The sequence below is a fragment of the Siniperca chuatsi genome, linkage group LG24 (genome assembly GCF_020085105.1).
Source record: "Siniperca chuatsi isolate FFG_IHB_CAS linkage group LG24, ASM2008510v1, whole genome shotgun sequence".
Taxonomy (NCBI): domain Eukaryota; kingdom Metazoa; phylum Chordata; class Actinopteri; order Centrarchiformes; family Sinipercidae; genus Siniperca; species Siniperca chuatsi.
The window spans coordinates 1130098-1152098 of NC_058065.1; the positions used below are offsets into that span (position 1 = coordinate 1130098).

At 42.9% G+C, this 22001-nt stretch overlaps 4 protein-coding genes across 9 annotated transcripts in view; 1 reads left to right on the forward strand and 3 right to left on the reverse strand.

Annotated features, from left to right (window-relative positions):
* The window catches only part of LOC122871885 (NACHT, LRR and PYD domains-containing protein 12-like), a 232788-nt gene that overhangs the window by 83262 nt on the left and 127525 nt on the right, over positions 1-22001 (forward strand).
* LOC122871906 (zinc finger protein 271-like) overlaps positions 1-22001 on the reverse strand; it is a 42718-nt gene that overhangs the window by 15513 nt on the left and 5204 nt on the right. The window contains exons 1-2 of one of the 5 annotated variants that reach the window (XM_044187491.1): positions 19077-19352; positions 2546-2886 (exon numbers count right to left, since the gene is read on the reverse strand). The exons of 1 other annotated variant lie outside the window; for it this stretch is intronic. In XM_044187491.1, the coding sequence (XP_044043426.1) occupies positions 2684-2886; positions 19077-19248 (375 nt within the window). In that variant the 5' untranslated portion in view covers positions 19249-19352 and the 3' untranslated portion in view covers positions 2546-2683. Of the gene's footprint in view, positions 1-2545; positions 2887-4647; positions 5434-12129; positions 14400-19076; positions 19360-22001 lie in introns of those variants that run through there. 3 more of the 5 variants (XM_044187492.1, XM_044187490.1, XM_044187484.1) reach the window with 3 other exon arrangements.
* LOC122871920 (gastrula zinc finger protein XlCGF57.1-like) overlaps positions 1-22001 on the reverse strand; it is a 133924-nt gene that overhangs the window by 14247 nt on the left and 97676 nt on the right. The window lies entirely within an intron of this gene.
* LOC122871962 (gastrula zinc finger protein XlCGF8.2DB-like) lies at positions 8721-10328 on the reverse strand. Its single transcript, XM_044187606.1, has one exon. The coding sequence runs from the start codon at positions 10239-10241 to the stop codon at positions 9111-9113; it is 1131 nt and encodes a 376-aa protein (XP_044043541.1). The 5' UTR covers positions 10242-10328; the 3' UTR covers positions 8721-9110.

Below are 22001 nucleotides of genomic sequence, written 5' to 3' on the forward strand. Positions count from 1 at the left end.
TCTTTTGTTATATATTTCATAGAGTAAATGGTATAGACAGCTTTTCAAGTATATGTTGTATTGATCCATGAGAATCCCTCAGCCAATCACAGCTGAGCAACACAAGAGTATCTAAATGTTTATCAAAACTGTCGTCTTTACATCTTTTCTGACTCAGTCCTTGCTGAGGTCCAACAGTATATATCACAGCTTCCCCTCATTAGCATCTAATATAGTAATACGGTTTTATTTCAGTGATGAAACTCTTTCAACATTATTTAAAATCACAGTAGGTTCCAGTATATTTGCAAGTCTTTTACTTCCTGCATAATGATCATTTACAGTTGAATCACTTACAATTAATGCTATAACTGACTTATTGTCCAATAACTATTTGGTTTTACAAATGATAAATCAACACACTTATTAAAGTATTACACATTTTTATTAATAACTTCTAATGGTTTACAAAACGTTTACAATAGATTCATATCATAAATCAGAAGATGTATCAATAAAAAACATTGTATTTACTCATTTATTTCTGTTATTGAGCTTTTAAAAACATTTTCTTAAAACAAATGAAAACATATGTTTAAGCCGTGAGAATATTATTACCAGTTTCCAGTAAAAAATTAACTTGTTTCAAAAAATCTTCTCAAAATGAATCTTTATCCTGAAACAAGACAGAAGACGGCAGGTCACTTCGCTGAAATCAAGAAAAATAACTTTAAAAACAGTTTAACAGACTGTAATGACCTGGTAGGAAGCAGATGTTCAGCAGAGAAACCTGTTTGTTAATGATAAGTTATCGTCATTTACTTAGTTCTTACAAATGACTTCTAGCTGATCATTCAAGACATGTTAAAGAATATTTAACTTAAATGTTCTTTAATAAAGTAATTTAAGAAAGCAGCCTTCTGAGTACCTTTGCATAGTCATATCGGTGCACAAGCCAAATAGAAAAGCTCAATTTTCATTCCAGTTGAAAATTTCAATATATCGGCCACCATATCAGGGGATAAAAAACTAAATATAAATAACTTGGGCTCTAGTAGACACAAATGAAAAGAGAATTGAAATTATCATGTGGCTTCATCTTAGCTGAAAAGATGAAGCACAATTTATTTTGGAGTCTGTATCACAGTTTTGAAGTGATCAGTGTTGAGCCGAGTCTTGCCCTCAGTACTTCAATCTTGCAGGAAGGAATCGGCTCAACAAGCATCTCTGCAGTTTCATTTACTTCCGCTGCTCTCACCAGCACACTTGTGTTTTTCTAAAGAATGACGCAGAGTGAATCTTTTACCACAAATGTTACAACTGAATTGTTTCTTAACGGTGTGGACAGTCATGTGTTCTCTAAGATTTCCATTTCGCGAAAATGTTTTACCACAAACTGAACAACTAAATGGTTTCTCTCCTGTGTGGATTCTCATGTGATTGGACAAAGCACTTCTGTCACTGAAACTTGTCTTACAAACTGAGCAGCTAAAAGGTTTTTCTCCAGTATGAACTCTTAAGTGTGTGGTCAAAGTTGAGCTTTGAGTGAATCTTTTACCACAGACAGAACAACTAAAGGGTTTCTCCCCTGTGTGGATTCTCATGTGCACCACAACATCTGCTCTCCATGGAAAAGTTCTTTTACAAACTGAGCAGCTGAAACGTTTTCCTTCTGAATGAAGTCTCATATGAGTCCTTAAGGAATTCTTCCCAGGGTATCGTTTACCACAAACTGAGCAACTAAATGGTTTCTCTCCTGTTTGGAGTCCATCTTGTTCCTGCAGATGTCCCTTGTGGCCAAAGCTTGTAGCACATTCAGAGGAGGTACTTGATGTTTTTCCAGTATTACATTCCTGATCACTTACATGTACTTCATTGTTTTGCAGAGGGTTTGAACCTGACTGAGGTTCCCTGGTCTCCTCCCAATCACAACTGTCATCAGTCTCAGGTTCAGAGGAGTGTGACGTCTTGTCATGAGTAGCCGGTTTTAAATGTCTATCTGGATCTGAGTTCCTGGCTGGTTCTGGTCCTCCACAGTCCTCTCCATCAGCTTCTCTTTTCAAATGCTCTGCATCTGTGTTCTCTACAGTTTGTCTTTGATGACGCTTTAAGGACTGACAACCAACACGCTGGTGGTTTTTAAGCTGATAAAGCCGAGTGAATCCTCTGTCACAAACACTGCAGATGCATCCTTTCTCCCTCGTGTGGAGTGCCATGTGGTGTGTCAGACCTACCTTTCGTCTAAATCGTTGACCGCAAACTGAGCAACTAAATGGTTTCTCTCCCGTGTGGCTTCTCATGTGTTGTCTCAGATGTTCCTTTTGTCTGAATCCTTTACCACAGACAGAACAACTAAATGGTTTCTCTCCTGTGTGAATTCTCATGTGTCTCTTCAGATTTGAGTTTTGGCTGAATTGTTTACCGCAGTCAGAGCAGCTAAATGATTTCTCACCAGAATTACACCCACTGTTATTTTGCAGAGGGGTTAAACCTGACTGAGGTTCCCTGGTCTCATCCCAATCACAACTGTCATCAGTCTCAGCTTCAGACGAGTCTGACGTCTTGTCATCAGTAGCTGGATCTGAGTTCCTGGCTGGTTCTGGTCCTCCACAGTCCTCTCCATCAGCTTCTGTTTTCATCTGTTCAGTGAGTCTTTGATGAAGCTGTGAGGACTGAGGTTTCTCTTCATCTTCTTCTTCACTCTTCACAGGGACAGGAGTGAATGTGAACTTGGTGGTATCAGCTTCCTCCAGCCCTCGAAGCTGCTCTCCCTCCTGACTGGTCCAGAGCTCCTCTGGTTCCTCTTTAATGTGTGGGGGCTCTGGTGGGTCCTCCTGGTCCAGACTGGGGCTCCAGTCCCGCTGCTCAGGGGATCCTCTTCTTTACTCACCAACAGCAGCTGGACGTCTGTGGAGAATAATGAAATACAGACACACGTTTCAGAAAACTGTTGTTTCCTGTTAACATTTAAACCACTGACAGCACTACTTTCTTAAACATGTGGAGAAATGATGCACATTTTGTACAACGTGTCTGGAAATAATTCAAACTAAAACAAACTAAAACCATATCACACGCTTTGCGTTTCGTCAGATCAGAAACGCCATAAAATGACTGCGATCAAGGCAGCTGTGACTCCATGCTCATGTTACGTGCACATGTAAACCCGCTAGTCCTGAGTTCACATAAACCTCTCGGCTGAAGACAGAAAAGTGTTTTACTGCTGAAGAACGTGAAGAAGCCATTTTGCTGCATATACTCCAGGTCTGATGTTCTGCTGTCAATCATGTACATTGTTTCATGTGAGCTTGTGTGCTGTAGTGAGCACAATGGGGTGAGTCTCTCCTCCGGATTTGTAAGGGCCTCAGATGTGGCACCGAGGCTCTCCGCCCACAAAAGCTGTGTTATGTCATGCTAACAAGATTAACTGCAGGACTGGAAGCAGTCAATGACTCTTGTTGCTTCACCTGGCTACGAACGACAGGGAAAGATCTAAACATACCAAACAATCAAAGGCTCATCTCTCCCTGCGACAGAGGCTACAGCCACACTAGTACATTTTCGTCTTAAAACGCACAAGTTTTACTATGTTTGCACCTAGCATCATCTACTGTGGCATTTTCGAGTCCCGAAAACTAATACGTTTGGAAACGCAGCCTCGTTTTCATTTGAAAACTCCAGAACTGCGTTCTAGTCTGGACATTTTGGAAATGATGACGCAGACACCCATGTTTGTCTTATCAGTCACTACATGACCTTCCCTGATTCGTCATGCCTCTATCACATGACCCTTTTTCCAGAAGAAAACAAAGACATCAGCCTCAACCACCAATTGCTCATTTAACATGGATAACGAGTTACAGGCGTTGCTGACCTTCTTGTCTATGCCACATTGTTGGTCCAAGCAAAGAAATCTCTAGTTTTACGGCAAGAATCTCTGTAAAATCTCTGTATCCATTGCAGTTACGATCTGTGTAAGATTGTATGCCATTTTCTATCTCGAATCACTATCGTGTGACCAAAGTGATGTATTGAAGTGTGTGACTGCGTTTTGAGGCGTCTGTATGTAATCTAACTGTTTATCTTAGTTTGCCACGAATCTTAAAAATGAGCAAATTCTTGTAAACTTCTGGCTGACAGAGACAAACCAGCCCCTCCTCCCTCCAACAGTGGTAACGTTACCTGCAGGCAGTGAATCACAGCAGCAGCAGAGGGAGGAGGACAGGAGGAAGCACTGATACTGATGTCTGAGTTCTTCATTATTTTTAAGCTTCACTCAGTATTTAAATATAGTTTAAAAAAACAAATGATTTAGTAATGAAAAAGAACCGACAAGTATCATTAAAGAATCGAACTACATCCATACCTACACTGAAAACCTACCAGCATCACTGTAAACAGCTCATCTCTAGGTTTAATTAATGCAGCAGGAAAATGAATCCAGAAACATCAGATATAATAAAACACTGACAGGAAGCGTTTTACTGCACAGGGACGACTTTCACTTTAACTACATGTTGCTGATAATACTCACAGACTTTTACTGCAGTGGAGTATTTTCACAGAGTGGTGTCAGTACTTTTACTGCAGTAAAGGATGTGAACACTTCTTCCCCCGCAGCTGGTTTCCCAGCAGTTTAAAGTGAAACAACAAGTAAAGTGCACAAACCTGCTCTGTGCAGCCGGACTTCAGGCTGGAAAACAGCGTCCAGTAGTTTGCGTTGTCCATAAAGTTCCTCCTCGTTCTGGATTTTAAACATTTTCACAGCTTCACAGCAGCTTTTCCTCCAGACTCACTCCGTTAAAAACTGTCTGCTCACTCTGATGCGCGCTGTGTTGCTAAGTTACATCACGTTCGCGTCCGTCTACTTCCTGCTAGCAAGCTAAGCTAACTCCATTAGCTCCGTAGGACGCCGGGAGATAATTCAGATGCTAAACATTTTCAAATAAGGCGAACAGCGCAGAGTCTCTTCAGACAGGTCTGTCTGGACATTTGGACACTTTGGCTCCGTGAAAAATACAGTTTGGTCTCTATCGAAGCTACTCCGACTAGCACTGTGAGGCCGAGCTCCGTCTCCGTCTACTTCCTGCTAGCAAGCTAAGCTAACTTCCTTTAGCATTCTTGGCTAACAGGAGATGAGTCTGCGGTGAAACATCCCGAAAGTTCACACAAAGTCCGCTTCAACAGGTTTATCCAAACATACAGGCTCTGCTGGTTCACTCCGACTGGATCTTATGGTAACGCACGTGGTCCGTAACGGAAAGAGTTAGCATGTTAGCCTCGGTAAGTTCACCTGCTTCCGGTACCTCTTCCTGGCTGATTTTCAAAATAAAACCGACCAAAGTTTTATTTACGAGCCCTTACCTCATAGTTAAGAATTAACAACGGTAGAAATACTCAGATCCTTTATTTAAGTAAATATAGAAATACTGGTTTGGCCCCTTGATCTTGTCACATCTTGAATTTGCCATTATGCCAACTGTGTGTCCTTTCTGCCTCCTGCCCCCTTCTAGTTTGACCCTTTGATCCTGTAAACCCCTTCTAAGTCTGAATGCAAATGGATTTCTGTATAAAAGTGTTCCATTTCATTTGCTGTGGGTCCCCAGCTCAGATCAGCTCTGTGTCGGTAAGTTCAATAAACTCACACCACTAAAACTTCTAAACTGTACTTGGTTGATTTTACTCAACACTTAAGAGTTACTTTACAAAGTAAACAACAGTGCTCACAACTACAGCAAGGACCGAGCGAGTGTTTTTCAAAAAAACAGAGCAGATCAGAAACAGAATAACCTCTGAATCACAGTGGCCTTTTCCGAAATGCAGCTTTACTGTTATTAAAATATCCAGATACCTTTGCTGAAGAAAGATCAGTACATGTACCAGGTTTTAGGTGGGTTCCAACGAAAGAAGCCCGTAATCAAATTACCACAAACTAATCAGAATCAGATACACTTTATTGATCCCCGAGGGGAAACTCTTTCGTTACAGCTGTTCACTGTCACGTCAGTGCACACAGGAATAGAAGGAATAAGTACAAAGCAAATCAAAATATAATACACTATAATACAGGTAAGATAAATTAAGTACAAAGTGGATATAAGTATAAAAGCTAAAATAAGTGTAAGTACAAAAGTGGATTTACAGGTTGATAAGTATGTACGGTATAATAATAATACAATGTAATATTATAAGTAATAAGTAATAGTGCAATAATGAGTACTGTCAAGTCAAGTGTAGCTTATTAAGGTTATAATGAGACGGAGGATATTGCACAGCAGTAATAGAGGTATGAATAAATATCAACAAATAGGGAATTTTAAACTAAAATATTGCACAGGAGTATTACACAGAATATTGCACAATTATGTCAAGTATTGCAGAGATGTTAATGATCAATGCCCAGTTTAATGACTTCGGGTCATACAGACTGACACTTAGAGGGAGGAGTTAAAGAGTTTGATGGCCACAAGCAGGAATGACTTCCTGTGGTGCATTGTGGGGGGATGAGTCTTCCGCTGAAGGTGCTCCTTTGCTTGACCAGCACGTCATGGAGCGGGTGGGAGACACTGTCCAAGATGGCGTGTAGTTTGGCCAGCATCCTCCTCTCTGACACCACCGCCAGAGAGTCCAGCTCCAACCCCACAATGTCACCGGCCTTACGGATCAGTTTGTTGAGTCTGTTGGCGTCCGCTACCCTCAGCCTGCTGCCCCAGCATGCAACAGCATACAGGATAGCACTGGCCACCACAGACTCATAAAACATCTTCAGCCATTGTCCGGCAGATGTTAAAGGACCTCAGCCTCCTCAGAAAATAGAGGCGGCTCTGGCCCTTCCTGTAAACAGCTTGCGTGTTCTTAGCCCAGTCCAGTTTATTGTCCATGTGTACTCCCAGGTATTTGTAGTCCTCAACAATGTCCACACTGACCCCCTGGATGGAAACCGGGGTCACTGGTGCCTTGGCCCTTCGTAGGTCTACAACCAGCTCCTTAGACTTTGTCACATTGCTCTGCAGATGGATCTGCTCACACCATAAGACAAAGTTCACTATCACAGCCCTGTACTCAGTCTCATCACCACCGCTGATACATCCCACCACAGCAGAGTCATCAGAAAAGGTCCTGAAGGTGGCAGGACTCTGTGTGGTAGCTGAAGTCCGTGGTGTAGATGGTGAAGAGGAAGGGAGAGAGGACAGTCCCCTGAGGGGCCCCAGTGTTGCTGTTGAAAGCACTGGAGAAGTCAAAAAACACGATCCTCACCATGCTTGCCGGCTTGTCCAGGTGGGTGTAGATGCGGTTCAGAAGGAAGATGATGGCGTCCTAAACTCCCAGCCGGGGCTGGTAGGCAAACTTAAGGGGGTCCAGGAGGGGTCTGACCATGGGATGCTGTTGTTTTAGCACCAGTTTCTCCAGGGTCTTCATTATGTGGGAGGTCAGTGCCACCGGTCTGTAGTCCTTGGAGCTACTGGGACGCGGCGTCTTCGGCACAGGGACGAGGCAAGATGTCTTCCACAGAACAGGGACCCTTAGAAGACTCAGGTTCAGGTGGAAGACATGCTGAAGGACTCCACATAGCTGGGGGGGCACAGGTTTTTAGTACCCCGGGGTGAAATCCATCTGGGCCTGCAGCCTTGTTTGAGTGGAGTTTCATCAGCTGTCCTCTCACCTGGTCAGCAGTCAGGTACACAGCAGAGGTTACAGGCGGGGGTGGGGGGGGGGGGGTTATTAGTGTGAAGAGGGTCGTTAGCCTGATAGCCAGTTGAGGGGGGAGTAGGACTCTTCCAGGAAGATGGAGGAAGGGGGAGCAGTGGACACAGAGGAGCTTGAGGGCCGACAGCAGCTGAGTTAGAGGGGGGATAAGCAGGAGCTGGTGTGTCGAATCTGTTAAAGAACAGATTAAGTTCGTTGGCCGCGTTCAGCGTGACCAGATGTTCCCGGATCATGGTTCAGGACTCATTATGCTGCTATAGGCCTAGATTGCCGGAAGACTTCCCATGATGCACCTCTTTCCTCTCTCCTCCTCTCCCTCTCCATCTGTATGCATTTTTATCCCATTACTGCATGTTACTAACTCGACATCTCTTTCCCATAGTTTTGTGCTTTCTCGTCTCTGTCCGCTGTCACTTTCAGCAGGTATTTCTACCTCCGGAGCTGCAGAGTCTGGATCTGTGGTTGTGGGCCACCTGCTGCCCCCGTGTTCCTGGACAACACAGGACTACATTATTATTCTTATTATTACTATTATCATCATCATCATTATTATTCCTATCACTATCATTCCTATTATTATTACTTTATTAATATTACCACTACATTATTATTATTTTAAAATTCTAGGTGGAATTTGCATTGTGCTTCACTGTCGCGGCACGCATTCATTGCGATGTGCTTGTTTTTTGACTTGCTTCACCCTCAATTCAAGGACGTCACAACATCCGGTTGAAAGGTCAGCCAAACTGAAGTAACTGAAGATAGAAGATTGACTGACTCATTCAGACTGACTGTGATTTGGACTGGTTGCTTAGTAACGGCAGGTGTGACCGTAGCACAACCTCCCAAGCATAGAGAGATCAATTCAAGACCAGGAGACTCTATTAAATTAGAAATAAACTGTGTTACTGGGAGGTAAGTCAAGTCATTTCATTTATAATTCATGACATAGTGCTGTATATGTGACATAAAACACTTTTTGGACAATTTTAATTGTTAAAATGATCTGACTGACTCCAAAATCTAACACAAGTGTCAATCTGGGCACTGCTTAGGAGCCTAGGCCACGGTCCAATGAAATCCTGTTCCTATTGGCATGGTGCTATTTCACTGTTTACAAGTACTGTCATGTGGCTCGAGTTACTAAGACTACTATGGTACCTCCTGCCTATCTGCTAGGTTGTCAGGTTTGTTTGAGGACATAAATTACTTTTAAAACAACAAACACATGTAATACCAAAAAGCACAGTTCCCAGAAAATGACAAAATAATGATGACACACACACAAAAAACAGAATTTAAATAAGCACGACTTATTTTGGAGTCTGTATCACAGTTTTGAACTGATTAGTGTTGAGCCAAGTCTTGCCGTCAGTACTTCAATCCTGCAGGAAGTAATCGGCTCAACAAGCATCTCTGCAGCTTTATTTACTTCCACTGCTCTCACCAGCACACTTGTGGGTTTTCATTTTAGCGAGCCGACTGAATCTTTTATCACAAACGCTGCAACTAAATGGTTTCTCCCCTGTGTGGATTCTCATGTGTTGTCTCAGATGTGTCTTTTGTGCAAATCCTTTACCACAAACTGAGCAACTAAATGGTTTCTCTCCTGTGTGGATTATCATGTGTCTGGACAAATTCCTTCTGTCACTGAAACTTGTTTTACAAACTGAACAGCTGAAAGGTTTTTCTCCAGTATGAACTCTGAAGTGTGAGGTCAAATGTGAGCTTTGTGCAAATCCTTTACCACAGACAGAACAACTAAAGGGTTTCTCCCCTGTGTGGATTCTCATGTGCATCACAACATCTACTTTCCATGGAAAAGGCTTTTTACAAACTGAGCAGTTGAAACGTTTTCCTTCTGAATGAAGTCTCATATGAGTCCTTAAGGAATTCTTCCCAAGGTATCTTTTACCACAAACTGAGCAACTAAATGGTTTCTCTCCTGTTTGGTTTCCATTGTGTTCCTGCAGATGTCCCTTGTTGCCAAAGCTTGTAGCACATTCAGAGGAGGTACTTGATGTTTTTCCAGTATTACATTCCTGATCACTTACAGGTACTTCATTGTTTTGCAGAGGGTTTGAACCTGACTGAGGTTTCCTGGTCTCCTCGCAATCACAACTGTCATCAGTCTCAGGTCCAGAGGAGTCTGACGTCTTGTCATGAGTAGCTGGTTGTAAATGTCTATCTGGATTTGAGTTCCTGGCTGGTTCTGGTCCTCCACAGTCCTCTCCCTCAGCTTCTGTTTTCATCTGTTCAGTTTGTCTTTGATGCAGCTGTGAGGACTGACGACCAACACACTGGTGGTTTTTGACCTGATAAAGCCGAGTGAATTTTCTGTCACAAACCCTGCAGCTGTATTGATTCTCCCCTGTGTGTAGTGTCATGTGCTTGGACAAATTCCCTCTGTCACTGAAACCTGTTTTACAAACTGAGCAGCTGAAAGGTTTTTCATTTGTATGAACTCTAAAGTGTGAGGTCAAAATTGAGCTTCGTGTGAATCTTTTACCACAGACAGAACAACTGAAGGGTTTCTCCCCTGTGTGGATTATCATGTGTTGGTACACATTCCTTCTGTTACTGAAACTTATTGTACAAACTGAGCAGCTTAAAAGTTTTTCTTCTGTATGAACTCTTAAGTGTGTGGTCAAATGTTAGCTTTGTGCAAATCCTTTACCACAGACAGAACAACTAAATGGTTTCTCTCCTGTGTGGATTCTCGTGTGTCTCTTCAGATTTGAGTTATGGCTGAATTGTTTACCGCACTCAGAGCAGCTAAATGATTTCAACATCTTCTCTCTCCCGTAGTTTTGTGCTTTCTCGTTTCTCTCCTCTCTCCTTCTGTCGCTTTCAGCAGGTATTTCTACCTCCAGAGCTGCAGAGTCTGGATCTGTGGTTGTGGCCCACCTGTCTGGTTCTGCTCGAGGTTTCTGCCTCTTAAAAGGAAGTTTTGGGATTTGTTGGGTTTCTGTAAATAATATTATAAAGAGTACGGTCTAGACCTGCTCTATAGGAAAAGTGCAATGCGATAACTTCTGTTATGAATTGGCGCTATATATATAAAATGTATTCATTTTTGAATACCCTAGAATATGATCACGTTGTCTTTTGAACACTGGAAACTATTTATTGGGCTAAATGTTTCAGGGAAAACTGAAATGATATAACTCATATCAAAACCAACGCTCAGGAATTATCAGCCTCACATGACTGAATGGAGATGACAATAAATGATGTAAGAAGTGTTTCTGGCTGACAGAAAGACTCTCGTACTCTGGATGACTAATTGTATCGTATAAAAGGTTTCAGTCGTAGTCACACTGTTTTCAGACGTTTCGGCTCCCAAATCCAGAGTTAGCGTGTCAGATTGCAGAGCGCTGTGCATTTGCCTCTAAAAGCTACAAATCACACATTTGAAGACAGGGAGGTGAAGATTCTAAGTAGAGAGAAGAGTTGGTTTGAAAGAGGAGTCAAAGAAGCCATTTTTGTGAAAAAAAGAAAACCCCTCTTTAAACAGAAATGGTGGTCTGAGATTCAACTTACCAACCGTTTACCACAGTATATTAACACCATGGTCAAGCCAATCTTATGCTAATCAGGTACTTGACAGTGATGAGGGAGGTGCAGCCAGAAAACAATAGGCCTGATTGACCTTCATTTGTTTCCATGATGGCCAGGTAGTTTCAGGTGAATCTAGGCAGGGTAAACAACAGACACCTCTGCCCTCCTACCTGAGGGCGGGGCTTAAGCAACACAGAGTAGCTTAAATGTCTGAGTTCTCAGACCATTTTCACAATTGAGAATGACGTCCGGATGGGAGCCGAAACGTCTTGATTCTGAAAGCAGTGTCCAGATGACTACGACTGAAACCTTTTCTATGATGGAACACTCCTGGAAGAATGAGGGACTACACCATCTTGTTTTAATTGTATCCATAATAAAAGTTAATGGGGAAAAACAGATCATGAAAATAAAAATCTTTCTAATAAATGCAGAAAGTTGTTTGTGGTCCCTTTGTTGTTCCGACCTGCAGTGAGAGAAAAAAGAGCATTTTAAGATCTTAAATTAGGATCAGGCTGCGGAAGGCTATTTCTCAGGAGCTGCATTTAAGAAGTATGAGAAAATCAAAATCTCATACTGATGTTAAACTGAGCTCAGTTACGACTAGGACAATTAAGCTGGACAATGAAGAAATATTTGGAATTTTACTTTCCTCTGGGTTGTACGACCCATTAAACCCCGACACCTGAAGCAAACATTTCCCACAGGAGTGGCTGAGGAGGGGGGCGGAGGAATACACAGCCCCCAAGAGACCTGTAAGCAGGGGGTTTTGTTAGAAAAATCCCCACCCAGCTGAAGGTTTACTAAAATGTAAATTTGTGATTAAAAATGTACATGTAATGTGACTTATGTAACACACACACACACACACACACACACACAGATATTTCATATTTTTTATTATTCCTACTTATTACTGATAGGATACTTGATACATTGTCTGTTATCTAGTGTAGGAGCTAGCATGTGATGCTATTATCTCATTCAGATCAATGACTGTGTAACACCAGTCTTTAGTTACTGCTGATCGTCTCACAGGAGTTACGAACGACCACATCAGTTCCACTTCACTAACAGATGGGTTTCTTTTCCAACAGGGATGTCAACCCACATCTCCAGATCCAGATCCCAGACCTGTCAGCTCCTTATCTCAATGAGCTGCTCCTGAAATTGGTTGGTAAGTCTAGTCATTTAATTTATAAATCACATTTTAAAACAACACATGTTGACCATAGCGCTGTATAGGCGACATGGAATACTTTTAGACAAGTGAATCACTTTTAAATCAATGAATACATGGAATACCAAAAAGCACAATTCCCAGAAAACGACCAAATAACGTAGACACAAATAAAAAGAGAATTAAAATGATCACGTGGCTTCATCTAACCCAGTAATTCCACCGGGCACGGGTGTGTCGCGTTACGGCTGCGATGCAACAGATCGCAGCCATTCTAGACAATGCTTGTAATCCCACCAGATGAGCCGCAGTGCTCCGCGGTGAATAAGCGGCGAGTCTATTTTTGACGGAAACCACGTGAAGCTCCACAGAGCAGATGAGCCGGGCAGTAAGTCAGACACAGAAACGGCATAGAGAATTTGGTCAATTTTCAAAATAAAAACACCCTGTGCAGAGTCCCGGTCAAATATCAACAAAAAATACCTAAAACAGACACAAATAGAAACCATTTAACTACATAGCCTACTTACCCACGGTAGAAGCACAAAAATAAAGTAAAAAATAGTCAAATGAACAAGTCAACAACATCAGGCAGGCAAACCGCTCTGCTTGTGAAACGCTCCTGGTGGGGTATGAAGCCGCTTAGAGTACAGAACAAAACCAGCTGGCAGACAACTTTATATAGCCATGGCCGGTGGAATCCCGGGGTTAGCTGAAAAGATGAAGCACCACTTATTTGAGTCTGTATCACAGTTTTGAACTGATCAGTGTTGAGCCAAGTCTTGCCCCCAGTACTTCAATCCTGCTAGAAGGATTCATTCATTTACTTTCACTGCTCTCACCAGCACACTTGTGGTTTTTTAATGTATGAAGCAGTTTGAAACTTTTATCACAAACTGAACACCTAAACGGTTTCTCCCCAGTGTGGATTCTCATGTGTTTGGACAAATTGCTTCTGAGACTGAAACTTGCTTTACAAACTGAGCATGTGAAAGTTTTTCTCCTGTATGTATAACTCGTAAATGTGTGGTCAAAGTTGAGCATTGTGCAAATCTTTTACCACAGACAGAACAACAGAAGGGTTTCTCTCCTGTGTGGATTCTCATGTGCATCACAACGTCTCCTCTCCATGGAAATGTTTTTTTACAAACTGAGCAGCTGAAACGTTTTCCTTCTGAATGAAGTCTCATATGAGTATTTAAGGAGTTCTTCCCGGGGTATCTTTTACCACAAACTGAACAACTAAATGGTTTCTCTCCTGTGTGGATTCTCATGTGTTTGGACAAACTGCTTCTGCGACTGAAACTTCCTTTACAAACTGAACAGCTGAAAGGTTTTTCTCCTGTATGAACTCTTAAGTGTGTGGTCAAACGTGAGCTTTGTGCAAACCCTTTACCACAGACAGAACAACTAAATGGTTTCTCTCCTGTGTGAGTTCTCTTGTGTCTATTCAGACTTGAGTTTTGGCTGAATCGTCTACCACACTCAGAGCAGCTAAATGATTTCTCCCCATTGTTACATCGACTTTTATTTTGCAGAGGGTTTAAACCTGACTGAGGTTCTCTGGTCTCCTCCCAATCACAACTGTCATCAGTCTCAGGTTTAGAGGAGTCTGAAGTCTTGTTATGAGTATCTGGTTGTAAACGACTATCTGGATCTGAGTTCCTGGCTGGTTCTGGTCCTCCACAGTCCTCTCGAGTAGCTTCTGTTTTCATCTGTTCACTTAGTGTTTGATGAAGCTGCGAGGACTGAGGTTTCTCTTCACTCTTCACAGAGAGAGGAGCGAATGTGAACTTGGTGATATCAGCCTCCTCCAGCCCTCGAAGCTGCTCTCCCTCCTGACTGATCCAGAGTTCCTCCTGTTCCTCTTTAATGTGTGGGGGCTCTGGTGGGTCCTCCTGGTCCAGACTGGGGCTCCAGTTCTGCTGCTCAGGGGGATCCTCTTCTTTTCTCACCAACAGCAGCTGGACGTCTGTGGAGAATAATGAAATAGTCATTAGTCATTTCCTGTTAACCACTGACAACGTATTTGGAAGTCATTCAAACTAAAAGAGACTATGAGCATATCATACACTTTGCGTTTCGTCAGAGCAGAAATGCCATAAAATTGTTTCAACAACACTGACTAATTTCATCCAGTATGTGAATTGTCCTACTAGAGAGGAGAGGTGACAACCTGGTTTACCTCCAACCCTGCTATGTGCCTCTGGTTGAAAGGCAGCCTGCGACCACAAGGACAGTGAGGAGATGGCCAGAGGAGGCCTATGAGACACTGCAGGAATGTTTTGAGGTGACAAACTGGGATGTACTCTGTGAGCCTCATGGAGTGGACATTGACGGGCTCACTGAGTGCATCACTGGCTACATTAACTTCTGTGTGGACTGCAATGTCCCAACTAAGATGGTCCATTGTTATCTGAATAACAAACCGTGGGTAACAAAGGACATCAAGGACATCCTGAATGCCAAGAGGAGGGCCTTTACTGATGGTAATAGGGAGGAGGTGAGGGCAATCCAGGCCGACCTGAATGTGAAGATCAGGGAGGCCAAGGAGAAGTACAGGAGGAAGCTTGAGTGGAAACTCCAGCAGAACAACATGAGAGAGGTCTGGAGCGGCATGAAGAGCATCACTGGCTTCAGACCGACTGGCAGCAGAGGAGTTTAAGGCAACTTGGACAGGGCCAACGAACTTAATCTGTTCTTTAACAGATTCGACACACCAGCTCCTGCTTATCCCCCCTCTAACTCAGTTGCTGTCGGCCCTCAAGCTCCTCTGTGTCCACTGCTCCCCCTTCCTCCATCTTCCTGGGAAGATGGCTAACAGGCTAACGGCCCTCTTCACACTAATGACCCCCCCCCCTTCCCCGCCTGTAACCTCTGCTGTGTGCCTGACTGCTGACCAGGTGAGAGGACAGCTGATGAAACTCCACTCAAACAAGGTTGCAGGCCACGATGGAGTTTGCCCCGGGGTGCTAAAAGCCTGTGCCCCCATCCTATGTGGAGTCCTTCAACATGTCTCAAACCTGAGCCTGAATCTTCAAAGGGTCCCTGTTCTGTGGAAGACATCTTGCCTCGTTCCTGTGCCGAAGACGCCACGTCCCAGTGGCTCCAAGGACTACAGACCGGTGGCACTAACCTCCCACATAATGAAGACCCTGGAGAGACTAGTGCTAGTGGAACAGCTGCGGCCCATGGTCAGACCCCTCCCAGACCTCCTTCCGTTCGCCTACCAGCCCTGGCTGGGAGTTGAGGATGCCATCATCTTCCTGCTGAACCGCATCCACACCCACCTGGACAAGCCGGCAAGCACGGTGAGGATCATGTTTTTTGACTTCTCCAGTGCTTTCAACACCATCCGGCCTGCCCTGCTGGGTGAGAAGCTGGCAGCGATGCAGGTGGATGCCCCCCTCGTGTCCTGGATTGTGGACTACCTGACTGGCAGATCACAGCATGTGCGTCTGCAGCACTGTGTGTCGCACAGCGTGGTCAGCAACACTGGGGCCCCCTCAGGGGACTGTCCTCTCTCCCTTCCTCTTCACCATCTACACCATCTACACCACAGACTTCAGCCACCACACAGAGTCCTGCCACCTTCAGAAGTTTTCTGATGACTCTGCTGTGGTGGGATGTATCAGCGGTGGTGATGAGTCTGAGTAGAGGGCTGTGGTGGGGAACTTTGTCTCATGGTGTGAGCAGAACCATCTGCAGCTCAATGCGACAAAGTCTAAGGAGCTGGTTGTGGATCTACGAAGGGCCAAGGCACCAGTGACCCCGGTTTCAATCCAGGGGGTCAGTGTGGAGGATTACAAGTACCTGGGAGTACACATGGACAATAAACTGGGCTGGGCTTAGAACACTCAAGCTTTGTACAGGAAGGGCCAGAGCCGCCTCTATTTCCTGAGGAGGCTGAGGTCCTTCAACATCTGCCGGACAATGGCTGAAGATGTTTTATGAGTCTGTGATGGCCAGTGCTATCCTGTATGCTGTTGCATGCTGGGGCAGCAGGCTGAGGGTAGCGGACGCTAACAGACTCAACAAACTGATCCGTAAGGCCAGTGACATTGTGGGGGTGGAGCTGGACTCTCTGGCGGTGGTGTCAGAGAGGAGGATGCTGGCCAAACTACATGCCATCTTGGACAGTGTCTCCCACCCGCTCCATGACGTGCTGGTCAAACAAAGGAACACCTTCAGCGGAAGACTCATCCCCCCAAAAAGCACCACAGAGTGCCACAGGCAGTCATTCCTGCCTGTGGCCATCAAACTCTTTAACTCCTCCCTCTAAGTGTCAGTCTGTATGACCCTAAGTCATTAAACTGGGCATTGATCATTAACATCTCTGCAATACTTGACATAATTGTGCAATATTCTGTGTAATACTCCTGTGCAATATTTTAGTTTAAAATTCCCTATTTATTGATATTGATAATACTCATACCTCTATTACTGCTGTGCAATATCCTCTGTCTCATTATAACCTTAATAAGCTACACTTGACTTGACAGTTCATGCACTATTACCTTATACCAGACATGGGCAAACTACGGCCCGCGGGCCACACACGGCACGTTGGGCTTATTAATCCGGCCTTCCGAACGTGACCAAATTATATTAAAACCGGTACGGGTAAACCTTGTTCAATTTACTTTTCCCCTGTAATGCCCACGTTTCCCCAAAAGATGGCGCACTTCAGCTACAATGACTCTCTTCTTCTCTTATGAGCCCTTTTGCAAAACTGAGCTTATCAAAGAAAAGTGGTGAACACCGAGTGTTTAATACAGAGCGGACAACAAAATATTTTTTCACTGAAGTCCGATCAAAGGCTGTATGCCTAAAATGTCAAGAAACTGTTGTGCTTTTCAAAGAGTACAATATCAGCCGTCACTTTGCTACGAAGCACGCCAACTACGCTAGCAAGCAGTCAACGCAGGAACGGGCGGCTACGGCTCAGAGGTTGGCAGCTAATTTACAGACTCAGCAACATTTTTTTCAACAGCAAACTGCGATTCAAGAGTCAAGTACCAAGGCAAGTTTTTTGCTGGCATTCAAATTAGCAAAAGCTAGCAAGCCTTTCTCCGAAGGCGAGTTTTTAAAAGAATGCATGGTAGAGACGGCAGGTGTCTTGTGTCCGAAGAGGCAAGGCAAGTTTGAAAAAATCAGTTTGTCACGCAGAACTGTGACTCGCCGTGTGGAACTGATTGACGAAGATATAGCCAGCCAAATAAACAAAAAGCTGAGTCCTTCAAGTTATATTCACTAGCACTGGATGAAAGCAACGACTTAAAAGACACTGCTCAGCTCCTAATTTTCATCCGAGGGATTAATGATAGTTTTGAGATAACGGAAGAGTTTTTGAGCATGGAGTCCCTGAAGGGAACAACTCGGGGAGAGGATTTATATAACACGGTGCCTGCTGCCATCGAGAGACATTAGTTACCTTGGAGTAAACTTGCCAATGTCACGACGGATGGATCACCAAATTTAACTGGAAAAAACGTTGGGCTGCTGAAAAGAATCCAGGATAAAGTGAAAGAGGAAAACCCTGAGCAGGATGTTATTTTCCTTCACTGCATCATCCATCAGGAATCGCTTTGCAAGTCTATATTGCAGCTTAATCATGTCACGACTCCAGTCATAAAACTTGTCAACTTTATACGTGCACGGGGACTTCAGCATCGTCAAGTTCCTAGAGGAAACTGATGCGGATCATCAGGAGTTGCTGTACCACTCTCGTTTCCGCTGGTTGAGTTTGGGCAAAGTGCTTCAACGAGTGTGGGACCTGAAAGAGGAGATTGGCGCATTTTTGGAGTCGGTGGGGAAATCTGACGAATTTCCTGAGCTAAGCAACAAGAACTGGTTTTGTGATTTTGCATTTGCTGTGGACATATTTTCACACTTGAATGAGCTGAATGTGAAACTACAGGGGAAAGATCAGTTTGTGCACGACATGTACAAACAAGTTACAGCCTTCAAATCTAAGCTAACTTTATTCTCCAGACAAATTGCAAACACATCTTTCACTCATTTCGCCACACTTGGCACGCAGAAAGAGGCAACGCGAAACGCAAAGAAATACAGCAAATTACTGGATGACCTGCACGGAGAATTCAGCCATCGCTTCTCTGACTTTGAAAACATTGAAAAGTCACTGCAACTATCACAAGACCCTGAAACCGCACCACAAGAAGTGCAATTGGAACTGATCGATCTTCAGTCTGACTCCGTCTTAAAGGAGAAGTTCAGCTCTCTTAAACTGAAATGCTACAAACATATGATGACCTTATAGACCATGATGCATTGCTGCAGATGAAACCACCCCACAGTATATAAAGCAGTTAAAATGAGCTCAACCTGAAACATCTGCAGCAGTAAAATGCAACACACACATTAATGCAGCAGGAATAATAAAACACTGACAGGAAGCGTTTTACTGCACAGGGACAACTTTCAGTGTCACACTTTAAGTTCATGTTGCTGATAATACTCACAGACTTTTACTGCAGTGAGGTTTGACTGCAGGACTTTTACTGCAGTGGAGTATTTTCACAGAGTGGTGTCAGTACTTTTACTGCAGTAAAGGATGTGAACACTTCTTCCCCCGCAGCTGGTTTCCCAGCAGTTTAAAGTGAAACAACAAGTAAAGTGCACAGACCTGCTCTGTGCAGCCGGACTTCAGGCTGGAAAACAGCGTCCAGTAGTTTGCGTTGTCCACAAAGTTCCTCCTCGTACTCTGCTATCGTTCTTTCAAACAGCTCAAATATCTCTTCAGCAGCCGCACTTAGTCTCTGGCTGACAAAAGCTCTCAGCGTTTGGACTTTAGACATTTTTACAGCTTCACAGCAGCAGATTCCGTGAAGAATACAGTTTGGTCTCTATCGAAGCTACTCCGACTAGCACTGCTGGTTCACTCCGACTGGATCTTATGGTAACGCACGTGGTACGTAACGGAAAGAGTTAGCATGTTAGCCTCGGTAAGTACAATCGCTTCCGGTACATATTCTTTGCTGATTTTCAAAATAAAAGCGACCAAAGTTTTATTTACTAGCCCTTTTTTTTTTGTTAAGAATTAACAACGGTAGAAATTCTCAGATCCTTTATTTAAGTAAATATAGAAATACTGGTTACATACATTTCATTTGCTGTGGGTCCCCAGCTCAGATCAGCTCTGTGTCGGTAAGTTCAATAAACTCACACCACTAAAACTTCTGAACTGGACTTGTTTTTTTTTCAACAATACAAAAGCATAATGTCAGATACATATTAATGTACATGAATACAAATAACTGTAAGTATAATTACTTAGTTTACTGAAATCAGGGAGAGACCGATTGTAATAGTACATTTATACAGCACTTTACTCAACAGTTAAGAGTTACTTTACAAAGTAAACAACAGTGCTCACAACTACAGCAAGGACCGAGCGAGTGTTTCAAAAAAACAGAGCAGATCAGAAACAGAATAACCTCTGAATCACAGTGGCCTAAAGCAGCTTTACTGTTATTAAAATATCCAGATACCTTTGCTGAAGAAAGATCAGTACATGTACCAGGTTTTCGAATCAGATACACTTTATTGATCCCCGAGGGGAAACTCTTTCGTTACAGCTGCTCACTGTCACGTCAGTGCACACAGGAAGAGAAGGAATAAGTACAAAGCAAATCAAAATATAATACACTATAATACAGGTAAGATAAATTAAGTACAAAATGGATATAAGTATAAAAGCTAAAATAAGTGTAAGTACAAAAGTGGATTTACAGGTTGATAAGTATGTACGGTATAATAATAATACAATGTAATATTATAAGTAATAGTGCAATAATGAGTACTGTCAAGTTAAGTGTAGCTTATTAAGATGATTATGAGACGGTGGATATTGCACAGCAGTAATAGAAGTATGAATAAATATCAATAAATAGGAAATAATAGGGTAATTTTAAACTGATGAGTATATTGCACAGGAGTATTAAACAGAGACTATTGCACAATTATTTCAATTATTGCAGAGATGTAATGATCAATGTCCAGTTTTTTAGGGGGTGGGGGAGGAGTCATTAGTGTGAAGAGGGTCGTTAGGCTGAAAGCCAGTTGGTGGAGTCTGCACACACGTGCTAATACTAATAAAGGTTTCTCTCTGTTCTGTATTTATGCTGTGTCCTGCTCAGAGGCACAGGAATCACTTCTACTGGCAGAATGCCTTTATATTATTTATTCACTATTTGCATCTGTATTCATTGATATTCTGATTGTGAATTTTGAATTGTTACTAACTCAACATCTTCTCTCTCCCGTAGTTTTGTGCTTTCTCGTTTCTCTCCTCTCTCCTTCTGTCGCTTTCAGCAGGTATTTCTACCTCCAGAGCTGCAGAGTCTGGATCTGTGGTTGTGGCCCACCTGTCTGGTTCTGCTCGAGGTTTCTGCCTCTTAAAAGGAAGTTTTGGGATTTGTTGGGTTTCTGTAAATAATATTATAAAGAGTACGGTCTAGACCTGCTCTATAGGAAAAGTGCAATGCGATAACTTTTGTTAAGAATTGGCGCTATATATATATATAAAATGTATTCATTTTTGAATACCCTAGAATATGATCACGTTTTCTTTTGAACACTGGAAACTATTTATTGGGCTAAATGTTTCAGGGAAAACTGAAATGATATAACTCATATCAAAACCGACGCTCAGGAATTATCAGCCTCACGTGACTGAATGGAGATGACAATAAATGATGTAAGAAGTGTTTCTGGTTGACAGACAGACTCTCGTACTCTGGATGACTTTAATTGTATCATAGAAAAGGTTTCAGTCGTAGTCATCTGGACACTGTTTTCAGACGTTTCGGCTCCCAAATCCAGAGTTAGTGTGTCAGATTGCAGAGCGCTGTGCATTTGCCTCTAAAAGCTACAAACCACACATTTGAAGACAGGGAGGTGAAGATTCTAAGTAGAGAGAAGAGTTGGTTTGAAAGAGAAGTCAAAGAAGCCATTTTTGTGAAAAAAAGAAAACCCCTCTTTAAACAGAAATGGTGGTCTGAGATTCAACTTACCAACCGTTTACCACAGTGTATTAACACCATGGTCAAGCCAATCTTATGCTAATCAGGTACTTAACAGTGATGAGGGAGGTGCAGCCAGAAAACAATAGGCCTGATTACTGATTACTGGGCCATCATGAAAACAAATGAAGGTCAGTTTCAGGTGAATCTAGGCAGGGTAAACAACAGACACTCAGGAAGACTCCTACCTGAGGGCAGGGCTTAAGCAACACAGAGTAGCTTAAATTTCTGAGTTCTCAGACCATTTTTCACAATTGAGAATGACTTCAGGATGGGAGCCGAAACGTCTTGATTCTGAAAGCAGTGTCCAGATGACTACGACTGAAACCTTTTCTATGATGGAACACTCCTGGAAGAATGAGGGACTACACCGTCTTGTTTTAATTGTATCCATAATAAAAGTTAATGGGGAAAAACAGATCATGAAAATAAAAATCTTTATATTAAATGCAGAAAGTTGTTTGTGGTCCCTTTGTTGTTCCGACCTGCAGTGAGAGAAAAAAAGAGCATTTTAAGATCTTAAATTA